This window comes from Nipponia nippon, unplaced genomic scaffold, assembly GCF_047370975.1.
Source record: "Nipponia nippon isolate SJK-2023a ecotype South Korea unplaced genomic scaffold, ASM4737097v1 scaffold_1, whole genome shotgun sequence".
In the NCBI taxonomy this organism is placed as follows: Eukaryota; Metazoa; Chordata; class Aves; order Pelecaniformes; family Threskiornithidae; genus Nipponia; species Nipponia nippon.
Window position 1 is genome coordinate 159,750,754 of NW_028262290.1, and position 27,070 is coordinate 159,777,823.

General features: G+C 46.2%; 2 protein-coding genes across 32 annotated transcripts in view; one reads left to right on the top strand and one right to left on the bottom strand.

Moving 5' to 3' along the window:
- LOC148057684 (uncharacterized) overlaps nt 1-26,497 on the bottom strand; it is a 53,473-nt gene extending 26,976 nt beyond the window's left edge. For all 16 annotated transcript variants that reach the window (XR_015698593.1, XR_015698603.1, XR_015698594.1 and 13 more), the window contains exon 1: nt 26,330-26,497. Coding sequence is in view for 7 of the 16 variants with exons in the window: in XM_087730474.1 (XP_087586600.1) it covers nt 26,330-26,474 (145 nt within the window). In the remaining 9 variants the exon portion in view is untranslated. The remainder of the gene's footprint in view (nt 1-26,329) is intronic.
- The window catches only part of KMT2C (lysine methyltransferase 2C), a 199,806-nt gene continuing 198,472 nt past the window's right edge, over nt 25,737-27,070 (top strand). For 11 of the 16 annotated variants that reach the window (XM_087730261.1, XM_087730282.1, XM_087730344.1 and 8 more), the window contains exons 1-2: nt 25,738-26,388; nt 26,500-26,679. In XM_087730261.1, the coding sequence (XP_087586387.1) occupies nt 26,501-26,679 (179 nt within the window). In that variant the 5' untranslated portion in view covers nt 25,738-26,388; nt 26,500. Of the gene's footprint in view, nt 26,389-26,499; nt 26,680-27,070 lie in introns of all 16 variants that reach the window. The other 5 variants (XM_087730329.1, XM_087730336.1, XM_087730300.1 and 2 more) reach the window with 1 other exon arrangement.

Below are 27,070 nucleotides of genomic sequence, written 5' to 3' on the forward strand. Positions count from 1 at the left end.
TCATAAGAGAAAGGTTATTCCTGTACTTGTAAAATTTTATACAAATCCTCGTGTTACATGATGGCTTATTTGTATTGCAGCAATATGTAGAGACCCCGCAACAAGAGATCGGTCACAAGATGCTGGGTTTTGTACACCCTGATCATGAAAAATGAGTACATGCCCTGAGGCATGCAGTCCAAGAGGTATTTCTTGCAAGTGCATCCACCCAGTCGTACTGTTGATGTGTGGAAATCCAGTCCCAGGCATTAGCCCAAAAGAGTTACTTAAACAAGAAACATCTTTATTCTTTCGATTCTCATTATTAAAATAAAACACCCTTCTTCTGAATTTTAACAAGACCCACGCGCTCCCTAGCTAGCTTTACTTCATCACCCTCTTACCTAGAAAGTTTTTCCTAACGTCAAACCTAAATTTTATTAGCTACAAATGAAGCTGGTTCCTTCTTTTCCCTATCCCCCACTGGCCATGGGGAAAGATTTATCACTACCCTCCTTACAATAAACTTTAACATATTGCAAGATTTTTATCATGTCTCTTCTTTAGACTCTGCTGTTCCCAGACTAAACAAACAATCCTTTCAACATTTCCTCCTAGGTTGTTCTTTCTATGCCTCCGATATTTCTCGTGTCTCTCTCCTGGACTCTCTCCAGTTTGTCTAGATTTTTCTTACAGTGCAGTGCCCAAAACTGGACACTGTATTCCAGCTGAGGCCTTACCGGTGCCAAGCGGAGTAGAATAATTCTCTCCTGTGTCTTAGGTTGCAGTCACACATCCTGTTCTGCCTGCAGCTGAGCTGGGTGAAAAGTTTATTTCTTTTCACCCACTCCAGCTGCTTATCACCACCCCTCAGCTGCAGGCTCTCCCCCTCCCAGGTCAACCAGCGTAACTGCCGGGTAATCGCTCCCTAACACAATCTGGGTAAACCGTCCAGGTTAGAGTCAATAATTCAAAGAACGGGTCTGTTCTAATCATCAGTTTAACAGACCCAGGTAAGGCTGAGGTGCCAGGAGGTATAAAGAAGCCAAAACTTCAGGTGAGAGGAGAAGATGAGCAACAGGCTTATGGACGGCAGCTTTCGCTGCTGGAGTGACTGCAGCCAGCAAAGGACGTCCGATATCGTCCTTTTATTCAGCCTTTAGTCCACCCTGTGCCCCCAGTCCCCCCCATGCTGCTGCCCAGCCGGGGGGGGGTTGCCTTTGCATTTTTCCTCCCAAAGCGCAGCAGTCGCGCTTAATCATCAGGCTGATCTTATAGCATTTTTCCCCATTACCAATGCCATTCTAAATTCAGATTTTGTTGTCCCTAGCAAGACCACCTCAAACAGCATCATTTTGCAAGCGCATTTGCTGTTCTCACACCCAAGGTGGTTATGAGAGGACGAAGAGAACAGCGAGGCCTGGCTGAAATGCCCTCCTAGCCTGACAGCCATACCTTCACAGCCATCACCTGCAGGTTTTCATCCACCGCTGCAGCCGCCTTAGAGCGACAACGTTTTGTGTCTGCTCCCAGCACTGCACAGAACAGGGTCATAAAGCTTACTGGTGTCCTAGTGTCACGGGACACATTCCTATTGCTTTCCTCCACTTTGCCTATAGAGAACAGCCAGCAGGACACCGCACGAGCTTCTCAGGCTGGTAGAAGAAATACGGCCAAACGTCTTGGAAATACTGTACTGACTCGACCGCAGATGAGCATTTCTTTTCTTAATCTGTGGCTTCTGCAAAGATATGATGGAGACCTGAGCTGGCTGCTGATCAGTCTTGCAAATCCTCTGCTCCTCTGCAGAACTGAGCATTTCATGCTCTGAGGAATGAAGACTTGGAAAAACAACAGTGCGAAGATACTTTTGTCACTAAGGGCATTTCTATACCAACCAGGACCACCAGCCACAGTGAGACCATTCAACAGAGTGACCCTGAGAGACTCCCTCCCGCAGCTGACGTTTCTTTCTGCTGCTCAGACGGAGTTACGCTCATTTTGGTTTCTTGCCTTCAGCTCCGGGTATACCTGCATCCCCCCTTTGCTTATCCATGCATCCTTTCCCTGTCCATCCTCATTCCCTGTTTTTCCCCTTCTTGTCTACTTTCCATCTCCTTCCATTGAAACTTTCCTCCAGCAGCTTCCTTCTTGTTTTCTCAGGCTCCCGTCTGCCACCTCGCCATTCTCCTCCTGGCACCACCGCAGCCTCTGTTGACCGTGTGCATGCACTGCTCTGCCCGGGCACAGCTGCGATGGCTCTGTTCACGCTGCAAGCCCTCTCTGCTTTCTCAGGCTCTTTGGAAGTGGGGGGTTAGGTAGTGCGAGCTGATGGCAGGATGAAGTAATAGGAGTAGAGATGAGGTGAAGTTCTTGTTCTGTCTTGAACACAGACTGCCAATCATGCCATAATAGATGGTGGTTCTAGGCAGGGAACAGCTTTTCAGCCCACCAAAATTAGACCATTAAATGGAATTTCCTCTATGGGCTAATCAGGATTTGAACCCATTTCTCTGGAGATAAAAGGCACAGCTCAGTCTTCTGATTTGCGAGGTCATCTGGAATACAAATCAACTTTCATGTATTCATCTGAAATGTTTTTATGTAAGGGGATTTTTTTTTAACCTGCTTGTTAGTGCCTTGTGCCTAAACTGGAGCTGTGAAGTGACTTTTTCTCACTACAGGCTAAATAAAGTACTGTACTGTTTTTATAAATGTCCTAAGCTTTGCCAGAAGGCTGGCAATGAAAGGCTGGCAGGAGACAGGCACCGTCTCTGTTCTGTATCACGGAAGTAAGCCCAAGGACGCTGGCCAGTGCCTCCCATCCGCGGGAATGCGACCAATTACCGCGCAGATGATGTCATTGGATGGCAAAAGCACTTCCCTCGCAGCTCTCCCGGCTCTGCCAGCTCCAACCTTCAGTGTATTTTCCTCAGTCTGGTCCATGTACTGTAATAACTAAGTCAACTGGAAAAAATATTGAAGAAAAGACTGAGGAAAAACAGAGTGTAGGGGCAGCTGGAGCCAGCAAAGAAGGCACACTGAGAGCTATAAAGAAGCTTTGTGCAGCAGCTTCTCTCGACTTCAGGATATTTAGTTCCACAGGAGTTGGAGAAGATGGGTAATAAGCTGGCCTTTATTTTAAGGGATATCCCTTGTAGTCTCAGCTGCATAAAGATCAGTCTTTGGGTATGTGGAAACAGTGCTAACAGTATCTCTCTTTCAGTACCTCCTGCTGCTCACTCCATTGAATGGCCTTGGTCCAGCTAGAGAGCAAAAAAGCCTTCCATCCCCAAACAGTCATCAGTCTGAAGGAAAAGAGGTGATGAAAAGGGGCTGCGAGTGATGAAGTGAAGTAATAATTTATAGAAAGATACATGACCACAGCACTCAGGTGCCTGCTCAAGAACAGGGCCCAGTACTGCTAACCCTGAACGTGAGGAATATGTGCCTGTGCTTCCCCTGCCCCAAAGGCAGGCACCGTGTCCTGCCCCGGTGCAGGTGAGGAGCGCACGGCTCTTGGCTTCATCTGCGTGAACTGCCCTGTGCGCAGGGTCAGGGAGCACCAGCCCGGGTACGGGACGAGGCTGCTCCCAGATCAAGCCAGGAAGGCGAGGGTCAGTGAGGGAGGTGGCCGGGCTCAGACGTAGCTGCAGCATCGCTCGGGCAAGGACCTGGGGTGAGGACTGGACCAAAGGCAGCTCCTGAGCGAAGGGATCAGCCCCTGACAGAGCCTCTCCCAGCTCATCTCACACAGCTCCTTTCCCAGCAGCCTGCTCCCAGCTTGCAGCTGCACCGCATCCGAGCTGGCCTGGAGCACCAGCAGCCAAACCCTGGGAGGGGGGACGAGGTTTTGCAGAGGCTGCCGGTGCACCCAGGATCTGGACATATCTATGTAACTATTTATGGAATTGGCCTACAGAAGTGACTACTCCACACAAACCACGAGTCAAGACATCCAAATGGCTATGCGCAATTCAGGAGTACATACATATTTGCAAATCGATTTTGTATTATTGCGAATCAATACATGTAATGCTGATTATGCATATATATAAATTCATATTGGCTTTGTGTTATTGTGAATCAATACATGTAGTGCTGATTATGCATATATACAAATTCCAACTGGTCTTGTATTATTGCGAATCAATATATGTATTGCTGATTACACCTATCCAAGTTTTTGCATTTTATAGCTGATGGGGGAGAGCCAAGCGTTGAGGACGGACGGGAAGAAGAAGCAGTCTTACAGGCATTGAGCAGAATGTCCCAGGGACCAATGTGTTAAACTGATCAAAAAACAAGTTTAAAATTTTACTTGGAAAGAAATTCAAAATCAAATTGCCTTGAATGTATCACAAGGGAAGGACTCTTGAAGTGTTCTGTTGTGCTAGGCAAGCCAGCAAATGTTCACACTTCCTTTTAACCACAGTCACCTGCACACAGTTAGCAAACATTTTTCTACCCTCATCATTTTGCTCCCGAGCCTATGCTTTTCTGTTCTACCTCCATTACAAAACTGGCTTCAAATCATGTCTCAAGTCTGATGTGACAGAGATGAAGAGCAAAAAGATGCCAGATTGCTGGTGGGGGCTCTGGCTGACTGGTACATCGCTGGTAGCTGGAGTGTGCTAAGACTAAGGGAGAGCAAAGGAGCCCAAGTTTTTCAGATGCAATTGGAAGGTTCCAGGGGACTCATCTCTGCCTTGTGAAACGCTTGGCAGATCCTCCAACTGGTAAAATGTAAAGTGACATTAAGTGAAATCAGCTACTTTATAATTCAGCTATAAGTATCTTCAAGAACCATATGACCGAATTATAAATTGTTTAATAAAATAAAAGTTCTTCTTGTTCTAGGAGGGTTTTCTTTTTAATGGCTACTTCAGATGTTCAGTTAAATGTATTGTGACCAATGTAATTATCCTTTGCCTGTATCTCAAAATTGTCTAATCAAGCACTAGTGGGCTATTTCATATGCACAAATACAGTGCTATCGAACTCTTTTCTTGTGGATTTAATCTTCCATTTCCACTCACCAGAAATACAAAAAGATGTGGAGACAACAGCTAGACGTAAGACTATAATAGGTAAAAGTAGCCTGGAATAAACATAGGCTCAAAAATCAAAAGTAAGACTGGGCATAACTTTACTGCAGGAGGACAGAAGAGCAAAACAAGTGGAGGAAAAAAGGAAAACAAGCAGAACTAACTACTTTTAGAATGGGAGTTTGCTCATGTAATGAAAGGGATTACATCATGTTTGTCCGCAGCAGTGAAGGGCTGAACTCGGTGACCTCAGATATCCCTTCCAGCTTCTTGGGCACACAGATACCGTTTCACCGAGCACAAAAGAAACACCTGACCACGCTTCCTTCTGCCACGGAACCAGACAATGCAGGCTGTCTGTGGGCAGGAGAAGCAATCTGTGTATTGACTGCTTTTTTTGGAAAGGCACTCAGAGTGTTATCCGTGCTCCCTAAGCTCTGGATTTCGGCAGAATTTAGGCCCCTTAGTTCCCAAGGTGCCAAAAGGAGCACTGCCTAACCACCACCATTGCCTAATCCCCGAGGAGCCCTTCTGCTCAGCTTGAAAGCCTGTTCCGTCTCCCACCTAAGCTCTTCTGCAACCTAGAGTTAGGCCAAATCCTCCAAATCACATGAAAGATCACTGGAAGGGCATACTCAGAAGACGCCAACAAATGCTAATAGAGACACAGTGATGAAGGTGAAATCTCTTTCCATCTTTTTCATAGCAATTTGGACACAGGCTCAGGAAGCAAGAAGAGCACACTGGAGGCTCTGCTCAGCCTAGCACCGCTGGTTGTTTCTTAAAAAAGAGTGAACCTGGCTCAGTTTGGCACCCAACAGAAGAGGTTCCTCCAGGGCCAAGAGCCCGCAGGACAGCAGCTCCCCCGGGCAGCCCCGAGGCAAGGGCTGGAGCTTCGGGGAGTGAACGCAAACACAGCGTTTAGCACTGGCTCCGTCCCACCAACTCTTCCTTCACCTAGGAAAGCAGATTGCCTTTTTGACTCACTCTCTGCATATGAAGCCTATATGTCTAATCTAGGTGACCTGGTCTGTCTGTCTGGAGTCCGTCCCATAATTTCAGCTTTTGCAATGACTAATGGGGACCTAAATTAGGTGGTCTTCTTTCCTGAGCTCAGTTCCTTAACCCGACTTCCCTGGTATAAGGTGACTGTTGCAATTAGCAGCACTGTGACTAACTGGGTAATAATAGTTTCAGGTTGTGCTGCGCAGATTTTACAAGTATTTCAAAATGCCACTGAGCTTTACAGTGCATTGCTTTTCCCTGCAGACTGAAGGAACAGCATCCACGAGCCCGATGTACCAGCTATGTCTGTCAGCAGTGTTAATTCACCATAAAGATTGTTTCCACCTTTGTGGATGCCGTCTCCGTCTCTCCTTCAGCATGCAACAATCACACTGTGTTGCCCATTCCTCAGAGTAGCTGGTATTCAGCAGAATACAATATCCCTTCTTTGGTATTTTGTATTGCTACTTTTGTATTGCCATTTTGGGAAGAAATGGGTGTATGGGCCGCCTGCAGAAACTCAGCAAGAGCTGTTGTTCCTGCTGAGTTCCTGCGGGCGATGTGGAACAAGCGGGCTCCAGAGCCTGCCTCTCTCTTGCAGAGGCAAGATCCAGCCCAGCAGCTCCTGCCGTGCGTGGGGCTGCACCCCAGCATCCCCCCAACTTCAAGCACTGCGGCTGCTAACGCAAGGTGGATTCAGAGGCGCTCATTTAGGTTTTCTCTTGTTTCTTTTTCCACCCTGATTTTTAACTCTGTCAGCACAGACAGGTGCAGACAGATGTGAGCTCACCCTGCTCCTACTCGAAGCCAAGCGGACTTGTGCCAGCCCCTGTCTAGGAGCCACAGAGCTATATTAGCATGGCTCCGTGCCCAAGCTAATAAGCCTGCTGAGAAGGCATGGGCAGAAGAAGCCTGTGTCTGTCTGCACAGAGCCTAACAGGCCTGCCCTGGGAAGCTGAGGACCAGCTACCTCTCTTGAATAACAGACAAATTTTTCTTAAATATGGATACAGGCATGAAAGCAAATGGCTCCGATCATTTCGGGAATGGCCCTGTTATCTTTCTTTGAAACTGCCAATGGTCAATCCAGCAGAGACCCTAGGAAGAGTACAGTAAAAGCCAAGAGGCTGGGGAGCTGGCCGCCTCCTTACCTCTGCTCTGGCCCTCCCAGTCCAGATTGCCCGTGTTTACCTCCCTTTCCCTGAGGGAAATGGAGCATAACGTGCACTTTCCTAATGTAATTTAGGCCAGCAGCTATTGCTTGAAAGCTTTGTGGCGGTCTGACATTAAAAAATTATAAATCTGTTAAAAAAGGTAACACTTTTCTAGAACACAGTCACACATTATATCCTATTTTGATGGAAAGAGAACTGTACCAGCATCCTTCAGCACATATGTAGGGATGTCAAAGAAAAAGAATAATTTTCAAAAGAAATTCCTGGCTGCTAATAAAAAGTTTACTATCTGATCCTTTGTCTATCAATATGGTGACTCAAGGCTGTTTCTGTTGCAATACACAAATGCATTCAGTGTTTCTTTCTGCAATAGCTACTTGGCTTAGCTTGATAAGACATAACTTCCAATGTTTGTGACCAGGTGGCAAATGTCCAGAAAAAAAGTCCAGTGCCAATGTGCCCAGTTTTCTCAGAAAGATAGGGAGAATTAGGAGGGGAGCTAGTTCTTAATTTGGGCTACCTTCAGATAAAAAGTTTCTGACTGAATTTGTATTTGCTAATCAAAGCTCAGCAGCCAAATCTACTTCCCTATTCTAAAACTCCTAGGAGCTTCACACCCAAAAAACATCTTTTTTTTGTTGTTGTTCCCTCTCTCTCTAACCATTATAACCCAATAGCAGCATTTGGTGGAATGGGAATGACAGACAATTTGCATAAATTAAGGAAACATCATGATGAAGATCTTAGGACTATTTTGAAAAGCAGTACGCTATCCTGAGATCTGGCCATGTCTGATAGATATTCGAAGTTTCAGGGATGTTTTGTTAATTGGAGGAGCCTTTCTATTGTAATCTGTCTCCATACAAGCCCGTAAAGAAGTTAATATGAATAAAAAGAAATAGCTGAAATCTTCAAGTCCTTGAAAAAAATCAAGAGTAGAAATTGCAGTTGCTGGATGTTTTCTTTCTGCATCTGAACGGGTCAGCACGAAAGAAGGAGCACCTGGAACAAAAACGGTCACCATACCGTTGTGATTCCAGAGGCTGCAGCTATCATCCCGTTGCATATCCTTGGGGAAGTCCATACTGAAAAGACTGCACTGTGCTGAGATGCTTGAAAAATTATTTGGGTTGTGGCATGCAACAAACATCTATTCATTAAAGTCTTGCAATTGTGACCCAGCCCTTCATCTTGCACAAGATCTATAAAAAAGGCTGAGTGACTACAAATGTGTCCCTTGAAGCAAATTATGGAAGATATTATAGGAAGACTGGTTTCTAGCCAGCTTTTCCAGCTTAATGAATTCCTTTCAAGGATGTGTGAAAGCTCCATTGAGACCAATGGTGAGTATCCTTGGTCTCCTCTAGGAAGATTTTATAAGGGGTCCCGACTATTGTATTCTTATTTTTCTTCTATTTTCAGAGAGCAGTTAGAAAATAATTTGAAATGGTAATGCTACAGTTCAAACACATTTCACTGGGAGAACAGACCTAACCGATCCAGGAGGAGTCAGCAAAAGGCTCTTGGGCAGATGCAGTTTTATCCTGGTAACAATCAGCATGCAAATTATTACAATTTGTGTGCTGCCCATTCTGGAAGAGATAGAAAAATATTTTCCTGCATCTTCCACATTAAAACCCCATTCATTTAATTAATGCACAGATCTGGACTTTCAGTGTGTTCCTACAGACATCAGCTATACACAGATATGGAATGAGAATATTAAGAGCCAAGGAAGACTTTGCTCAGATCAAATACCTGCAGGTAACTTATATTTACGATACCTCTTGCAGCAAAAGGACTTTCATCTACATATTTACTATGTTATCAGCTGACTTCACACATTTTCTGTTTCTCCGTTAACAGAGAGAGAAAGATAATGATCTGTACTCTAGAGAATGGTTTGCTCTTTCAGAAACCATTGCTTCAATCACTCCTGCCCAAGATATTGGGATGAGTGACGAGGGAGAGAAATTATGAACTATATGAAGAGAACCTACTGAGGGCAATGAATGGGAAAAAGAGGGATGTTTCATCTGGGAAGGAAAAGGCACACAGCACTGGGGAAAAAGATGGTAAAGAAAGAGAACAGTGTATAATATACAGGCAGAAAGGATGGGAGATGAATGGATGGAATAAAAAAAGAAAAGGGAATGAAGTTTTAGCTGAAAAGTTCATCATGAGTTCTTTATTTGTGTGTTCTCCCATCCAGTTGTACTAGAATATCCTGATACTCGGCTTTTCGCTTAGGTACTGGAGCAAGTCAGAAGCCACACAGAGTTAACAAAGTATTGCATACGCCAGCACGTGTCAGACCAACTCTGCTGGACCTCGTCAGATTAATTCCTGCAATTCCTGTTGCTACACTTCTTTGTAAAGTGCTACATAAACGATAGCTCTTGTTATTATCCAAAGAGATGAACATACAAAAATAGGTGTTGTCACATGTAGCAGAAATTACACACACATACTAAAATGCATGCCTCTACATGTAACAAATAACCATACAGCTCTACAGGCTGACTTTCAATGGAGTTGCCAACTAGAGGTGCTTTTGTTTTTATCAGTAAGGCCTAATACATTATGCGTCTGTACAGAAAGGACATGCACATCAGGAGTACCTTGCTACAGTCTACATTCCCGGGCAATATGCGAGAACCAGTCTTTCAACCTGTTTAGAAAGCCGAGCCGCAGATTCTAAGCATTTCCCTATTTTATTGTTTTTCAGACTACAGAGGAAAATTAATTCCCCATGTAATTCCATTGAAATCTAGTACATTAACTGAGGGACTGCATTTATTTAAGCCTGTACCAGTATTTATGAGATGAATTTAGGCCCAGAATGTGTTGGCTGATGGCCCTTTCTTGGGAGATGAACTGGATTGCTTTACTGGGAAGACTCCCCAGCCATTGGGAGTGACAGTGGGGAGTGGGGAGGAGGAAAGAGAAGAAAAGGGCAGAACAGAGTGTCGTGACCACAATAATTAATGCTTAGTGAGGCAGAAAAGGAGACAGACTCACAGGATGGCAATTCTAACATTTGAATTCATATGTTGTGGAGTTTCAAAGTCAAATCAATGGCTTCAGTGCAGCTTTATCTACGCAGAGCTGTACCACAAGGAGTTTATATACTTTCCATTATTTAAAAAACAACCACAACTAGCATTAAATTGTCCTGCCAGAGCAACAGAAGCCCTGCCATAGACTGCAGTGGAAGCAGGAACAGTACAGGTGGGACAATCTTTTAAATCTTACTCATTTTAGATTGTAGAAATACACCTGACTGGTACCAGAGCAGCAGAGGCCTGCGTAGCTGAGAATAAGAGGCAGTTCATTTCAATGCAGGGATGATGATTTGGGTATATTTGAAAGTAATTAGAGATAATAGAGCTGGAAAGAAGCTGGAAAGGACTACAAAGAAAGAGAAGGAGCATGAAGAGAGAGTGCAGTTCCTCTTCACAGAAACTAATGTAAGAAAGATGTAGACCCTTCCATTGTTTTGCATATCCTGGAGATGAATTTTCAATCTGCTTTTCCAAGTTTTTTAGAAGTTCCTAAGGCTGAAGAATATACCTCTTGCAAAACACAGATTTTCCACAGTGCTTTAATATAGAGATAAAAAATATAAGTCCATAGCCTTAAATAAAGTGGGTCGTGACGCACAAAAATATACGTGCCTGTCATGGTTTAACCCCAGCCAGCAACTAAGCCCCACACAGCCACTCATTCACTCCCCTCCGGTGGGATGGGGGAGAGAATCGGACGGGTGAAAGTGAGAAAACTCATGGCTTGAGATAAAGGCAGTTTAATAGGTAAAGCAAAAGCCATGCACGCAAGCAAAGCAAAACAGGGAATTCATTCACTCCTTCCCACGGTCAGGCAGGTGTTCAGCCATCTCCAGGAAAGCAGGGCTCCATCACGCGTAATCATTACTTGGGAAGACAAACGCCATCACTCCGAACGTCCCCCCCTTCCTTCTTCTTCCCCCAGCTCTATACGCTGAGCATGACGCCACATGGTGTGGGATAGCCCTGTGGGCAGTTGGGGTCAGCTGTCCCAGCCGTGTCCCCTCCCAGCTCCTTGTGCACCCCCAGCCTCCTCGCTGGTGGGGTGGGGTGAGAGGCAGAAAAGGCCTCGACTCTGTGTGAGCACCGCTTGGCAGGAACTAAACCATCCCTGTGTTACCAACACTGCTTTCAGCACAAATCCAAAACACAGCCTTGTACCAGCTACCGTGAAGAAAATGAACTCTACCCCAGCCAAAACCAGCACAGTGCCCTTTGAAACACTCAGCAAAGTGATCAAGATCCAATAATAGTTTCTTCAGCTTTCTACTGGGGAAGCAGTTTAGAAGCAATGTGGCAGTCTCACGGAAATTACAACATGGAAATTACTGCTGAATTCAAGGTCAAAATTAATAACAGAGTCAGTATAGGATCAGTTAAGGTTCTTTAGTCCAGTTTCAAATACTACTTACTTGAAAATATTATCAAATTTTAGTTTGTCACATATGTTTATATTTGTGAAACGTAACATCCCTTTGTATTCTGTTTACTCATGTAGAAGTTGGGTCGGAGAGCCTTCCACCTCTTCTTTGCAATTAGACTTTGCCACCATTATCTGTAATTTTGTCACCTCCAGAACGGATTACACAATAATTTAGGGCAAGCAGAGAGGGACCTTTGGGATCACCAGTCTGTGGACTGCAGAGCAGTTTTGACCAATGTGCCCATACAACACTCAGGTTCTGCTCACTGCTTTGGACACCTCTTCAGTCCTAGGTATAATTGATATTTTTAGTGATACACTGTTAAGTCTTTGATAATTTGGAACTCCATTTAAATATTGTGCCTCCTTCAAAGCTGAGTTGTTGCTATTGGGAGCTTGGTTTTCCAAAACCAACAGCTGAGTATTTTTGGTTTGTACATCAAAACCCGCACTTGGTACATTTTGGGCTCCTGAAGTCAACCCAACCATTTTCAGTGTTATTGTATTTACATATTTGCATTTGCTTGGTTGGTTTGCCCCTTTGTTGCTGGATTGGCAGGGGTGGGGTATTCCTAGTTTCTTGCTGGACCTTTACAAAAGGCAGACCACCTTCTGAGACTGGAGGTCAGAACATTCCTGGTTTTACAGGTGTTAAGCACAGACATGCCAGGGGACTAAGGAGCACTGCAAAACTTTTCCTCTAGGTTAGCATAAGCAAGCAGTACGAGCCCTCCAACATCAAACGACATGGTTACGCATCAGTATGATCCCCTCCAGCCCAGTCAGACCGGGGCTGAACCCTGAGATGCTGCATAACAAAGTAAATAGGAAAACGTGCATGTCTGAAAAGAGAATTATCACTGTTGGTATCGGGACTACTGTACTTCCCTGGAAAATGCAACATATTGTGGTACTTTGTTCAGGCACTTTTTTTCCAAGCCGCTATTGCCAGCTCCAAATGTTCAAGAACTACAGTTTGACCCTCAAAATCATAAGCCTGTCTGGAAAATGATAAATGTGGAGCTCTTGTACTTTTCTTTCTGTTTTTTGAGCTGCTAGGGTGCACCTGGGTCACATTTGCAAGCTTTATACTCTAACCATTAGGACTAGAAACTTACTTTAAATTAAAGAGGAAAGCTGAGTTTCTAACCTCATTACACAACTCCAGTAGCTGGAGTGTAAGTGAAACATCAAACATCACAAGACTCGTGATAAAATCATGAGTGCTGACAACACCAATTTAGAGTAGGAGGTGGGATAGCAGGGGAAACTCAGGGCAAATGGATTTACTTTTTATCTTAATGTTTTTACAGGCTGTCTACTTTTATCTTTAATCAGAAGTTTTCAGTGGCAGTTCTTTCTTCGTGTATCTGTGCATGACATTAAAAAGTCACTTCTGCATTAATACCTGATGCCATTTGCTAACTGCATCTTTCTATCAGAGACAGCAGGAGAAGGTAGGTGTACCGATGGTACACCTGGTGCTAATATCACAGCAAGGAGGTATTATGGAAGTAGAGGCCATAAGTGCATGGCCGAAATGGTATTGAGAGGGGTTCCAATCCCCTGGTGTGTGTGTGAAGAACACAGGATGTTTCTCATGGCTATGATATTTACTGCCTGAGTGAAGAATATCGGATTGAGAATTTACCAGTAAAGCTCCACATTCTTTGTGAAATGGGTTGTTATAAGGCATTGCTTGCTGTATCTTTTCTGCCTCAAAATTATCTCAACGACGAATAACATGGAAACTTAAAAATCTACATATAGTTAAACCTTTCACTAGAATAAATTAGCTGTAATTAAGCCAGGTAATTAACAGATCACTACGATTATAGATCAACAGACTGGCCAGATCAAGAATTCAGGTCAGTCTTAAGTAACGCCAAAGTGTCAGCGGTGACAAAGCTGCCAGCTGTCCCTCCACTATTACAGTTAGTTTCCAAACCCTGCTTTTATTGTCTGAAGTCCTCCAGTTAGAGGGACTTGTGTACTCACCAGTCCATTCAACCACGTGCAAAGGGCTGTCAGGAGGTTTCTTGGTCACACCCCTGCTGTCATCGGTCTGATCTGTCCCTGATCTGAAAAATGCCACGGCTGCGCAGCGGCCAGTTAGGAGGCAGCTCCAGCACAAGGAATACTCCTGCTCTATCATGATAATCCTGTGATTTAAAGTAGGAGTTAAGCCTGGTCCAAATGGCCAGTTCGCTTCAGCTGCTTTGCACAGCTCCAGTGGTACAAGCAGAGCGTGCAAGTGAATTTCATGGCGACAAGCCAAAGTTTTTTAAATGATGTAATGCTGATATTATATATCTTCCACTCATTAAACAGGCTCCAGTCCCATCTGGGTGGGACCAAGTTCTCTAGTTCATGTTCACGGACGATTATGTTGCTAATTGCAAGAAGAGACACAACCCCTGTGTGAAGCGAGAGGAGGTGCTGAGGGTCTGCAAGGTGGCCCTTGCCACAGCAGAAGTGACTCAGCCCAGCGCTGCCCCAGCCCCAGCAGACCTGTTTCTCACGCTGCACCACTGACCCTGGGCTCCACGCTCAGCGCGAAGGCAGCAGGGCTGTCCGGGCCCTCTCCGAGGTGCGTTTTTGCCCAGCCTTTCAGCCACAATATTGGCACTGCTCACCTGAAGCTGTAACTCTGCACTCTAAACTAGGATCAGAACTAGGAAAGGAGACGAAGGCAGAAGTTAATGCAGGGGAGGATCTCCCTTAAACCTTCCTCCTCCCCTCCCTGTATTAGAAGTGTATATTGAACAAGGAATTTCCCCCCAAGAAATGATGTTAAGCCAGAGTTATGTAAAGAAATCAGAATATTATAATTACCCCCCAAAACATTACAATCATCTCAGGCAATTCAAGACAAATATATATGCACTATCTTGCAGTAGTGAATTGCGGAATTCAGAAACCCGAATAACCTCAAGTTTGCTTTGAAGTGATACGCAACCATGTGTAACTCACAAGCGTGACAGAATTTTAAAGTCCATAACCTGAATTTCATAGAGAAACAATTTTTAAAGAGAAATTAGTTTAAAAAATATGTTTCAGTACATATTTGTTCCGCATATTGCTACAGGAGCAGGGTTTGACCCCTTCATTCTCATGCCGGTGATTTGACGTTCAGTCTAATTTGATAGATTCCATCTTTCTATAAAACTCGACTACAGAGGTCAGAGAAGGAAATGCACTGTCATCTCTGCCTGCTTTCTTGGGGGAGCATTGAGGTTAGCCTTCTGGATTTAAAATCTTACCACAGAGACAGAAAACAAGATTGGCTAACCACAATGACTTGACTCAAAGAATCAGCAACACTGACATAATGCAGGCATTCCTGAAAATCTAAAGTCGGAGTTCTGCCTACTTTTTTAAATAAATAGCAATCCAAAAATCTAGGGCAATAAAACTCCATAGGTATCTCAGAATTTTATTTCAGCCAACATCAATCTTTCTTCTTTTCAGAGAAGCTAAATTATACTGGTAAACCAGCAATGTTAGATCAGTCAAACCAGCTGAATGCAAAAGCTGAGGGAACAGACCAAATTTGTACAGTGTATATGAATTACTGAGATAAAGGAAAACTGCTCATAAAGTTAAAGCTTAAATAAACATGAACCCTTAGTAGGAGTACACAGGGAAAAGGAAAGACTACAGTCTAAAACTTCTGAGAGGCCTCTGATTAAATGTACGGTGAAGTGGGAAATGGACTTGGGTTTCTCTGTACTTCAGAGGCTGCAGCTTATGTAGCCACAGCTTTAAAGGAGCCAAGTCAGACTTACTAGGAGGACGGCAAGAGAGCCATGGGGGGCTAACCACCCAGGAGCATACCCAGTTTGATGGATTCTGTAGCTGACGCTGCTGGAACAACACTGTTGGAGACCTATGAGCTGGCTTGTTCAAAGCATCTGCATAAACTAGGCCACTGCAGCACAGCCACTCCTGGGACTCATGCTCGCTACCCTTACGGATCTCACTGCAGTGGCTGAAGATGTGACATCCCTGCCTTTCTAGTGGAGGATCCCTTCCTGCAGGGATGGCAGATGCAAATGTGTGCTAGTTGCTGAGTCACTGACATGGCTATTAAACTTCCCTGTTAATTTAAACTGATTTATGTTAAAGATACCAGACTGGGAGCTGCTGAGCTTCAGCAGCAATATGTGTTTGCTTCTGCTAATCATAGAATCATTAAGGTTGGAAAAGACCCTTAAGATCATCGAGTCCAACTGTTAACCTAGCACTGCCAAGTCCACCACTAAACCATGTCCTTGAGCACCACGTCTACCCTTCCATACTATAGTTTCAGCGAAAACTGGGTAATTGAAGCTCCAGCAGCTGAGGAACTGGTACCCATGGAAATGCTAACTACACTGCAGGGTCCTGTATCAAAGCCTGTGAGACTCTAGAGGTTTAGGCACTCTTTTCACCAAGGCCAAGGCCCTCTTGTCTTACATCAGCCACATCTCTTCCACATAGACCCCTCCATTTGCAGCTCCCAAACCACACGGGATGCACGTTTTGAATGCTCCAATACAACCTTCCTCAAGCTTGCCACATCTGTAGGAATAGGATGCCTCACTGCTTTGTAGGTACCTTGGAACAACCTTTTATCAAAGCAAATATTAGAGAAACTATAACAAAAGAATACACATGCACATATAGACAGCGCAACCCAGTAAGAAAATCATGATTTTCTACTCCTGTAATGCAGATCAGCTCCAGGAAGCCTGTCGCTGTTTCATCCAGTGAGCAAGCTGTGAACTGTTCGTGGCTAGGATCCACCACCCCCAAACAATGATTTTGATTGAGGTTTTTTCAAGGAGTGCCCAGAGATGAAAAACTGAACTTCCCTCAATGCAGAGCTCACAACAGATCTCCCTCTGCTCTACTCCTATTGAGCAAGGGACATCTGAACTTGTCTGTGGAAAGCAGCTGAAAAAGAAGGCAGAAAGGGGTTAAGAAGGACTCGAGATTACCCATCCTTTCACTTGGGATTTGTTTGATTTCCTTTCACAATATGATACAGTTGAGGTGGCAGAGGTCTACTAGATCAGCGAGTATATCTTACTTGAAGAGCAGGATTAATATCTTCCCACAGCCATCCACAATGAAGAATGCTCCAGTTGCCAAAATAATTCTGTGCTGAATAGCGAAATCCACAGGTGGGAAGCAACTCTCGGCGAATTTGCCTTCTGGGGTGCTTAATAACTGCACATATTTAACATCAGCACCATTCTCAAACAAACCAGAGCATTTTTTCTGTGGTGCCCTCCTGCCTGTTGGCCGAAGGGATCAGACTCCTGAGTTCTGTCCCTAAAGGCTAGATCCACACTACCAACTGGTGGGTTGATCCTTGCCAAGACATTTTTGGAGGAATTATAAAAATCCCTCTTAGAGAAGGGAATTATATGCGGTACTTAGGCAAAACAGGCATTCCATTTATAAATATAATTACTTTTGCTATTTCATCAAGAAAAAGAATTTAGTAGTGAGGGATACAACAGAGGAAATTATTTATGTGTTGACACTTATAATATAAATAGAAAACAGATCTGGCTGAAACTAAGTGGGAAATGAAAAACAGGAGAAAATATGTAACTGAGATTACCAACTGGGTGGATAACTTATGACCACTCTAGTGCATTCCTTCCAATGGAAGTACAGTCCCTCATTTTGTTTTATGTTTAGATTGTAATTATGTGTGCACTTATTTAATAATAAATGCACAAGCTTACTTTGCATTTATCGGCAAATTATCTTCTTTTGACCGATGACCTTGAACACGGCAAGGCGGGCACTCTTCCGCAGCGCAAAGCCGGGAACTCGCACACAGTCCTGCTGCTTCGGTGTGCTGCAGCGTAGGTCAGGGAAGAAAGGAGTGAGTATGCCATCCACACTCACATACAGTGACTGGAGGCAATATTATCACCTAAGGAATGATTTTGACCCCATCTCTTGTATTCATACACATGCTCCTTTTACTCAGGCTGCTTGTCTGGGTATGTCCATTACCGCACGTCTTCTGCTTTAGATTTGTGAAGAATATTTTTATCCAGCATCTTCATTCTTAATATTAATGATTTATCACATATGGTACACTATATTTTTATAAAGCTGTAAGATACCATGGTGATTATCACCATATGAGAACCTAAATAGAAGGGAACAGGATAACAGAAATGTCGTCCCAGCAGATGTAGGGCTTTTGCTTGTTTTTAGGAAAAGTATCTCAGCTGCATGATTTTACTCTGTACATAAGCATTGGAGGAGTTCCGTAATAGAAGACTGTACTGTACTTGACAATGTTGTAGAGAGAACAAGAAACCTTATGTTTAATTTCTCTCTAGCCTTAATTAGGATTTTCAGATCAATTATGTAAGGTGAGATTGATTATTCTAGCTCTTTTGATCATACAGATTTATTACTTTGATTTAAGAAGGCAGTAGAAAAAAATGTAAGAACCACAAGTATACCCCCGTGTTTATATATGTACATACATATCTCCCCATATTTCTGGTCGGAAAAGATCTCAGCTTCAAATAGCCTTGCAAATTTGACCTGTCAATATCGCAGTCCGCACACAAAATCTACTCCCTGAATCAATATGGTAGTGAGAAACTAATCACATTTTACTTACCCACCCAAACACTGCAAAAGCCTGGAGACACTGCAAGGCTGCTTCAAATGAACGCATTACTGCTGGGCACACTGCAGGCTGCTCGAGCGTGCCTGCAGCCCTTCTTTTCAAACAGCTCTATCCTCACCCACCTGGATTAGGACTGCCACTGGGAGAGCTGTTCCCCCCTGCGTTACTGGATCCAAAGCAAGGATTTTTCTGAAGTGTGGCAGGCCAGCAAAAAAGCGGATTGTCTCTGGGCACTGGCATATACGGAGCATCCAGCTTGGGGGCTGCTGGAAAGAGTCAGGGTGAAACCCATGTGGTACAAAGGGGCTGAAGTTTTGGCTCCTGCCGGGCTCCCACGGGAGACAGGCGGAGGGGCTGTGGGGATGCCGGACAGCCGGCTGCAGGCTGGGCATCCCCGGGTGCCGTTTGATCCTCCAGGCCCAGGGCTGCAGGGAGTGCCAGGAGCGCTGCAAGGAGTGCGGGGAGATGAGCAGGAGCAGCCCCCCATGCATCTTCCCCTGGGCAGCGCAGTAGAGGTTAAATAAAAAAATGCATTGGGGAAAAGGCCATTTCTGCAAAACTGGTCACTAGCAAGGAAAGGCAGCCAGGCCCCCAGGGATGCTCTCCTCGCCTAAGGATGAAACGGGATTACGATGGTAATGCTTGCTGCACTGTAATTAAGGTGGTGTCAGGACTTTCATTAAAAAGTGTGGCTTTGTTGAGGGGCTATGGCTTGGAGAAAATTTTTGCTTGAGGCTAAAACATAACATTGTTCTCAGCCAGAAAACGCATGCACAGCCTTTATTATATATGTAATTTAGAATCTCAGTATAGTCGTCACTCTGGAGGCTCTACTATTATTTCCCTTTGCATATGTAGCTAAGTGGTTTAAAACATTAGTTATTAAAGAAGTAAAGGACTGAATTTTGGCTGGACCTCCTGTAGGTGACACGTCCCCATTAATTGTCTGCAATTAACTTCAAAAACCAAAGGCCAAATTCTGCCCTTCTTACTCAGACACGTAGTTTTATTGAAGTAAACAGCTGCAAACAGGATTGGGCTCCTAGTGTTTACCTGACTTCAACACAAGGCACCTGCCTCTCCCGCATTATAACTCCTTTAAAAGCAAGGCCATCCCACCTGCGATAGAGATTATTTCCTCGCAAAACTGGCCATATATGACAAGGGTATTTCTACTAATACCATCTAAATCCCTATTATCGTAGCACCCAAGATCTCATATAAGGACCCAGGACCCCTATGCACTAGGTGCTGTACAAAACACAGAATAAAAACATAGTCCTACTCAAAAAAACGTATGATTGAATGCACACAAACAAATCCTTTCCCGTTTCATGGCCAGGTTCGTATTCTTTCTGTTAAGTAATCTGAGCGCAACGCACCACTCCTGCAAACAGCAAACACTGCTCAGACATTTATTTAACTTTCTGCGTGATAAAGTCCTAACTTCACACCGGTCCATCGTCCTTCCCCAGACGTGCACACGAAGCGGCCAGCTATTGCCCTGGGTGCTTGCTGCTGGCTGCGGGTTTTTCCTGGCTTGCATGTATTTGCAGTGCAGCCAGTGTTTAGCATGCACTGGTTTCAGATACTAATTCAATTTTACTCAAACTATTGGCATTCCACCTTTTCAGCTAAAATAATCACGCAACTAATAATATCTCATAAAAGATTATTTCTCCGCTGCCCACCATCACATCAAAACTAACACTCAGAATATTAAAGTTTATAAAATTACACTTTCATGAAGTTGTAAGCAAGACATGAATTGCAAGGAATTAGGCAAGTCACGAAGAATGGAACTGAAGTTCATAAGTAACTTGTGGATGCCTTATGGGACTTCACATGGATGCTAACAAAATACAACACAGCACAGTCTATTGTTCCTTAGAAGAACAAATTATATAAATTGCTAGTTTAGGAAGAATTGAAGCATTTCTGTAAATGCTTAAACACAGAACAAACTTCATTCAGGAGGTAGTTGTTTTCAGTGAAACTATTTATGCATTTAGTTACTTATCTGCCTAATTTAGCATCCCCAGGATCGCGGCCTTGGTACGGAATAACTTAATGAATTTCAGTACAGTGCATCAGCTACCACTTGTCAATATAACAAGATTCAAATGTAAACAAGTGATGCTCTTATTAAGTGCAAACATGTGCAAAATTAACATTCCTAATAGACAAAGCTTCTCCACATAGGAAGGTATTATTAATAATACTACCAGAGTCAGGCAAGCGTAATTCCTCATGTGGACAAAATCACTCTAATATGAGTACTTTTTTTGATGAGTTAAAGAAGTTAATCTGAAAAAAAGCCAGAGGATGAATGAGTGAGTCTGCGTGAGGGTTATACTACAACCACTAGTTTTAAATTCGCACTTTGGCGTGCACAAAAAGAACATTTTCTTATGAAGATAAAAGCCTCCACGTGTAATAACTCGATATATAGACAAGCCCTAGGGGCTTGCATCTAGAGCACTTAACATTTTTGGCCCTGTCTTAGTGGATAAAAAAGGTGTGTTTCTCAGTCACATAAGCCCAGTCAAAGTAGCTTAATATAATGAAAAGGCCTTAGGCTTTGGCGAGACTAAGGTGTAAAGGTGTGAGGTTAGCACATATATCACAGCGTGGGCAAGGCTGCCTTTAACACATACTAAACTAATCAAGTTAAAGCAGGCAGGGAATGGGGAGCCTAGACTGTATTAACCCGTGTTCATACAAACGCTAGGTTAGTTTGTGTGGAGAGTAGCTGTTGTAGAATATTAAGTCCGGATATTTCACAGCGGGGAGCAGGTGAGAAAACAAGAATTAGAAAGGAATGTTTTTCCTCATAGACTGTGAACTACGATGACTCCAAAGAGAGCAGTCAGATGGATTTTCGGGGGACTGGACCTCCATGCTACCTGTCCATTGCTCCGGAGCACCTGATAACTGGAGTTCTCCAGCTGTCTGGGAATGCTGCTCAGGAGGAGAAGTGAGGCTTATCCCCCACCGTCTGCAGCAACAAGCATCTCGCCAAACTGCTGGGAAAGTCACCATCGCTCAAGGGTATGTCATACCCACTATCCAGGCTGTTGCTGTTGCCTAAATTAAGACAGATCTACAAGATGACAAGTAAGCAAAACCGACGAGAAGAAGAAACAAACATTTCAAGTTTAAAACTAGAATTCTACAATGCATTCGTTAGCATATGACAATTAACATATGCTAACTTTTTTTTCAGTCCAGCCAAGTTTAGTACAAATAAACTAGGAGTCATGTATTTGTATGATGTCATCCTGACTTTGCCACTTGATTTAGGCTTTGTCTAGAACTCTTTTAAATTATCTTGGGGTTGGTTTTTTTAATACTGAAAAAAACAGTAATTCAGCTATTCCTGAACTACTCGGGTGAATACGAACGCAGATGTAAAAAACGACCACTGCACCTTTTTCCTGCCATTTGCAGCAAGGATAGCGAAGCGGGACATGCACCAGCACCAGAATCTCCCCAGTTTTCAGAGCAGCATATTGAAGTAAGCAGATGTTCATTACAGTCAATTATCAGTTTAGCACAGGTTAAAGTCAAAGCGGTTCAATATACCGGACATTTAAAATGTTAGCATGTTGCTGACGTATCTTAAATGAAGCCTTTGTGATAACTTGGTGAATTTTTCTGCAATGGAAACACATGTGCAAAGAGAACAAAAATTAAACTTTTTGTTTTATGCAGTGAATGATCATTAAACTGGCAGAGTTCTGAACTAATGTCATAAAAGAGAAAGTATCTGGATCCCATTCCTGAGACAGTCTGGAATAATGTTCTCATTATTTCTGTTACGTACACCACTTTAGTTGTATAATGGTGCAATGGTATTTACATACCAGTTGCCATTTTCCTTTAATTATTTCTGTAACAACAGGATCATTTTCCTTAACTAGCTGATTTAAGACGGCATCCCATCTTCAACTTATTCTATTATCGTGCATGAAAATATCGCTCTTTGTCATTAAGCACATTGGGACAACTTAGGATGTTTTGAAGTTAAAACCGTTAGCATGCCTTGTTTAATGAGTACTGCAAGGGTCTCTCATATTGCAGAAACAATTCCAAAAACACTGAAATGTTTATTTTAAGGAAGATTAGAATGTAAAATTCTAGTTGAAAGTTTCAAAGCAGCCTGCCCTTGAAAGCTAAAAAAAAAAATCAGGTGTGTCAGTTCACCTGAGTTAGTTTACAATGAGCTGGAAGATCTCTTAACATTCAGTAAAGCAGAGGACCTGTCCATTTAGTATTACATCTTTGCTGTAAAAATGTGTAGTTTCCAGAGAGAGATAATTTATAACAGGTGGTTAGCATTGGCCAGGTATAAATGTAAAAATGTTCCTGACAGAGCTGTTCAAATGTCCTGAATCAACTAAGCACTCCCACGCTGGATTTATGTTTGGTGACACAACTTCTCCTAGCTTGTCCCCCTGCCTTCACTGAGTGATAAATAATGCCAGCAAATACACCGTTTCCTACAATTCCATCTCCACTTCGGGTTCCTGCTCACAAGCCTCTCTCGGTCCTACGTAGCTCTTCACACCTTTGATTGCCACAGCAATGGCTGCAGCAGTTCACAGAACAGACCTGCCTAGCTTTGTTCGGACACGTAACGAGATAAGGCACAGTAGTATAACTAATAATAGGTGTAAGTCCCTTAACACGCTCTTGTCCTAGACCATGCTACACCAAGGCTGACTTTGTCCTGCCTCTACTCAGATTCTATATTGCGATAGCTACATATAAATACAGTTAATTAAAAAAAAAACGGAGAAAAAAAGTTAAAAACACACATCTGCTTTTGCGTAAGAGACAAAGCCCAAAGCTCAACCACTTACAGGTGATCTAAAGGTATTAAACGAACATGGGAGGACTGGATGAAGCATGCGTGGAGAAGCAAATCTAGTGATTTCACTGAACGTATTTCTGCTGCGGGATGTGACAGCTATTCCCCGCACAACCTAGCAGTTGATCTGAGCCCACAGCGTGCTCACGTGTCTCAGCTCAAATCAATTTGCACATGCATAGTAGCTCTGACACATCCTAGGCTCACCCAAGCCATTGTGCATGTGCAGTAGGTCCGCACATGCACAGTCAGTGTGTCAGGAGATGGCCATTTTTTTTAGCAGACCAGATGGCAACCTGGCAACTCGAGCAAATGCCACACCAGCGATCCCACTGTGCAGAGGCTGTGGCCTTTTACTTCCCACTCCCTCCCCTTCCCTGCTTTTTCTCTCTCTACTCCACCCAAGCCTGGGCCTGTATAGCATTAAATGTTTTCAGTTAAATTACGCTAACTTGCCTGAGTGAACAACATTCAAAGGCACTTTCTTCTGTGTTAGGCAACACATAAACAGCTCCCATATCTGAATCCGTCATACGAGCAGCATACCTACGTTGTCATTTGCAGGCTTCATAATACAAACTTTTAGCTCAGGAAATTTTTTTAATTTGTCAGAAATGAGTACATTTTCAGTAATAGGGCCAAGAAAGTCACACCAACAATCCAGCTGTTGTCCTTGCATGGCTGAGCAAAAGGGATGGCTTTATATAATTATATATATATATGTATACATATGAGTATGCGTATAGATGGAGATAAACATATTACATCTATCTCCACATATAGATATGGAAATGTCACAAAGGTCTCATTCAATTATTCACAAACCTAGGAAATGAACCCACAAAGGCTTTTTGATATGAAATGGTTCCCAGGAAAACAGGCCAGCAAAAGTTGTATTTGCCACAGCATGCCATTTTAACTTAGTATTTCTGAAGCTGACAAGTGAAAATTTCGGGGAGGAGGAACACTGAAAAGGCCTGGATTGCTCTGTGTTTACTTTTACGCCAAAAAAATAGTGACTACCATTAGCTCCCCCTTCCCGCCCTTCCTTGTTGTACCTGTGTGCTACCCTAGGCCATTTTATCAACTGGGATTCAAACACAGAACAGAAACCTAAACGACAAGGGAGAAACCCTTCGTGCAGGGCTCTCAAGATGCGTTTGTACGTATTCGGAGTCTCGGAGGTACCGCTCCCCACGATTTCTCCAAGTCGGGCGAAGTTCTCCAACACGCCGCCCCACACACGGGTCACCCCCGCACGCCGCAGGGCAGCAGGACTCATTTTTTTTTCTCTCCACACGACCCATTGCAGGGCTCAGCAGCGCTGCGCTCGGTGCCTCCCTCGGCGGGCGCTGCCCAGCTGCGGGCGGCGGCAGGCCGGGGCGGGGGGCCCCAGCAGGCAGGCGGGGAGGGGGAGGCCGCCTCAGGGGGAGGCCGCCTCAGGGGCTGCCCTCAGGGCGGCGCCCGGCGCGGAGGCGGCGGCTGGGGGGAGGGAGCCCTCGGTCGGGCCTGCTCCACGCCGGCGGGGCAGCTCCGCTCCGCTGCCGCTCCCGCCCCGGGCGGCGGGGCAGCCGCCGGGGCAGCGCCCGGGAGGAAAGTCCGGGGGCGCGGCCCGCTTCCTCGCCCCCTGGCCGGACTTTTCTCTGGCTGCGAGGCCGTAGCGCGTCCCCCCCTCCCTCTCGCAGCCGGAGTCCCTCCCGGCCTCCGGGACACGTTAAATCCCGTGTAATGAGGCTTAACCCCGCCCCGAGCCGCGGCGCAGCCGGGCGGGCAGGCAGCCAGCTAGGCCCCTGCCCGGGGGAGGCCCCCCCGCCGCCCCGAGCGGCCGCAGCTGTTCCAGCCGGAGCTGCTGGAAAGCGGCCACGCTCCCCAGACTTTGTCTCCCTCGCACACAGCGCTGAACTCTGCTCCCTCCCTCCCCTCCCCCGGGGCGGCCGCGGCTCCCCGCCGCCCCCAGCCGCACGGCGGGGGGGTAGGGGGGGGCTCCCCGCCTCCAGCCGGCCGGAGCGAGCGCCGCCGGGCCGCGCACCGTGCGCTGCCCCCGGAGCCGCCGTGCTGTGTGCGGGGACGGGGCGGGGGGCACCCCGCTGCGGAACGGCCGCTTTCATCCGGATGGGGCTTTTTTTGTTTGTTGTTTTTTTTTTTTCCTTTCCCCTCTGCACGGAGCCGTGGGGAAAATAAATAAAAAACAAGGGCGGGGAGAGGGTGGGGGAGCGAGCGGGCTGCCGGCCCCCGCGGGGCGCGGTACGGGGTGGGTGCGCGGAGCGCCCCGTCCCGTCCCGTCCCGTCCGGTCCCGTCCCCGCTCCGCGCTTTCCCCGCAGCCCGGCGCGGCTGGCAGCCCGGGAGGCCAGCGTCGGCGGCGGATGGGTGTCTGCGCCGTGGGACGGGCGGTGGGCGGGCGGGCCGGGCAGGCGCAGTGTGGGGCCGCGGCAGGGGGAGGCGGGCGGGCGGGCTCTGTGTCTATGTGTCGCACTGGCGGGGGGGGAAGGGGGGGGGGTTACACACCAGGGCAGCGGCGGCAGCGCCGGGATCCCTTCTCCACCCCGCGGGGCGGGGGGCGGGCGCCTCCTCCTCCCCCTTCCTCCTCCCCCTTTTTCACCCTTCCTCCTCCTTCTTTCCCCAAAGTTAAACTTCCTGCTCCCGGCCCGGCTGGGAAGGGGACGCGGAGCCCGGCCGGACTCAGCCCTCGACACACACAACAGCTGGAGCTGTCAAAACTTCCTCCGCTCGGCCTCGGCCCCTGCCGCCTCCGCCACCGCCGCCGCCGCCGCCGCCTGCTCCTCCTCCGCCCCCGGGGGCTCTGCGCGGGGGGAGGGCGCAGGGCCAGTGTACAATGAAGCGGCGGCCGCCGCAGCCGGGCAGCGCAGGAGCCGGAGCCGCCGCCAGCTCCCGGGGCCTCTGAGAAGGGGGGGGGCGCCCAGCGGCGGGATCAGCCGCCTCTCGCTCGCTCTCTGCACCTCGCCCGCCACCTCCCCCGGCCCCGACAGACCCCGCCGAGCCGGGGAGGGGGTGTTATTGTGTGTGAGACCCTTCCTTCCTCTGCGCTCTTTCTCTTCGCCCCCCCCCCCCCCCCTCCTCCTGCTCTCCCCATGCTGCTCCCCCTGCTACCTGTGCTGGTCGGCGGCGGCTGAGGCCAGCAATGCGAGGCGGAGGTGGAGGAGGCGGAGGTGAGGAGGAGAGGAGCCGCGGGAGCAGGAGGAGCATCGGGATCCCCATCACCATCCTCATCTTCATCCTCATCATCATCATCCATGTGTCTCTCTCGTCCTGCTGACTAGGATGTCAACGGAGGACAAGAGTCTGGTGGTGGCGGTGGTGGAGCCGCCTCAGCAGCAGCAGCAGCAGCCCCCCGAGCCTGGAGCTCCCCCCCCAGCAGCAGCAGCAGCAGCCACAGACAAAAGACCTAGGGGCCGGCCTCGCAAAGATGGCGCTTCCCCTTTCCAGAGAGCCAGAAAGAAGTAAGTTCAGCGTTTGTGTGTGCGAGGCAGAGAGGGGCAGGGGGCAGGCGGCCAGGCGCAGGCAGAGCTGTCAGCGGAGACTCGCTGCTCGTCGCCCCCTCCCTCCTGCCTAATGCCATTTTGAGAAGGGCCCTTCTTTCTTCTCCTCCTCTCCCCTTTGCACTTTCCCCTCCTCCTCCTCCTTTTTCACCTTTGTCTTCCTCCGCCTGCTCTCCCTTTTCCACTTTTCTTTCACCGTCCCTATTCCTTTCTTCTCCTTCTTCGGAGTTTCTCTTTAGCTCTTCCCCCTTCACCCTCTTCCTCCTTTTTTCCTTGCCTTTGCACCTTCCCCCTTCTCCTTTTTGGGTCTCTTCTCCAGGACTCTCGGCTGCCTTCAGCGTCGTCTGCCTAC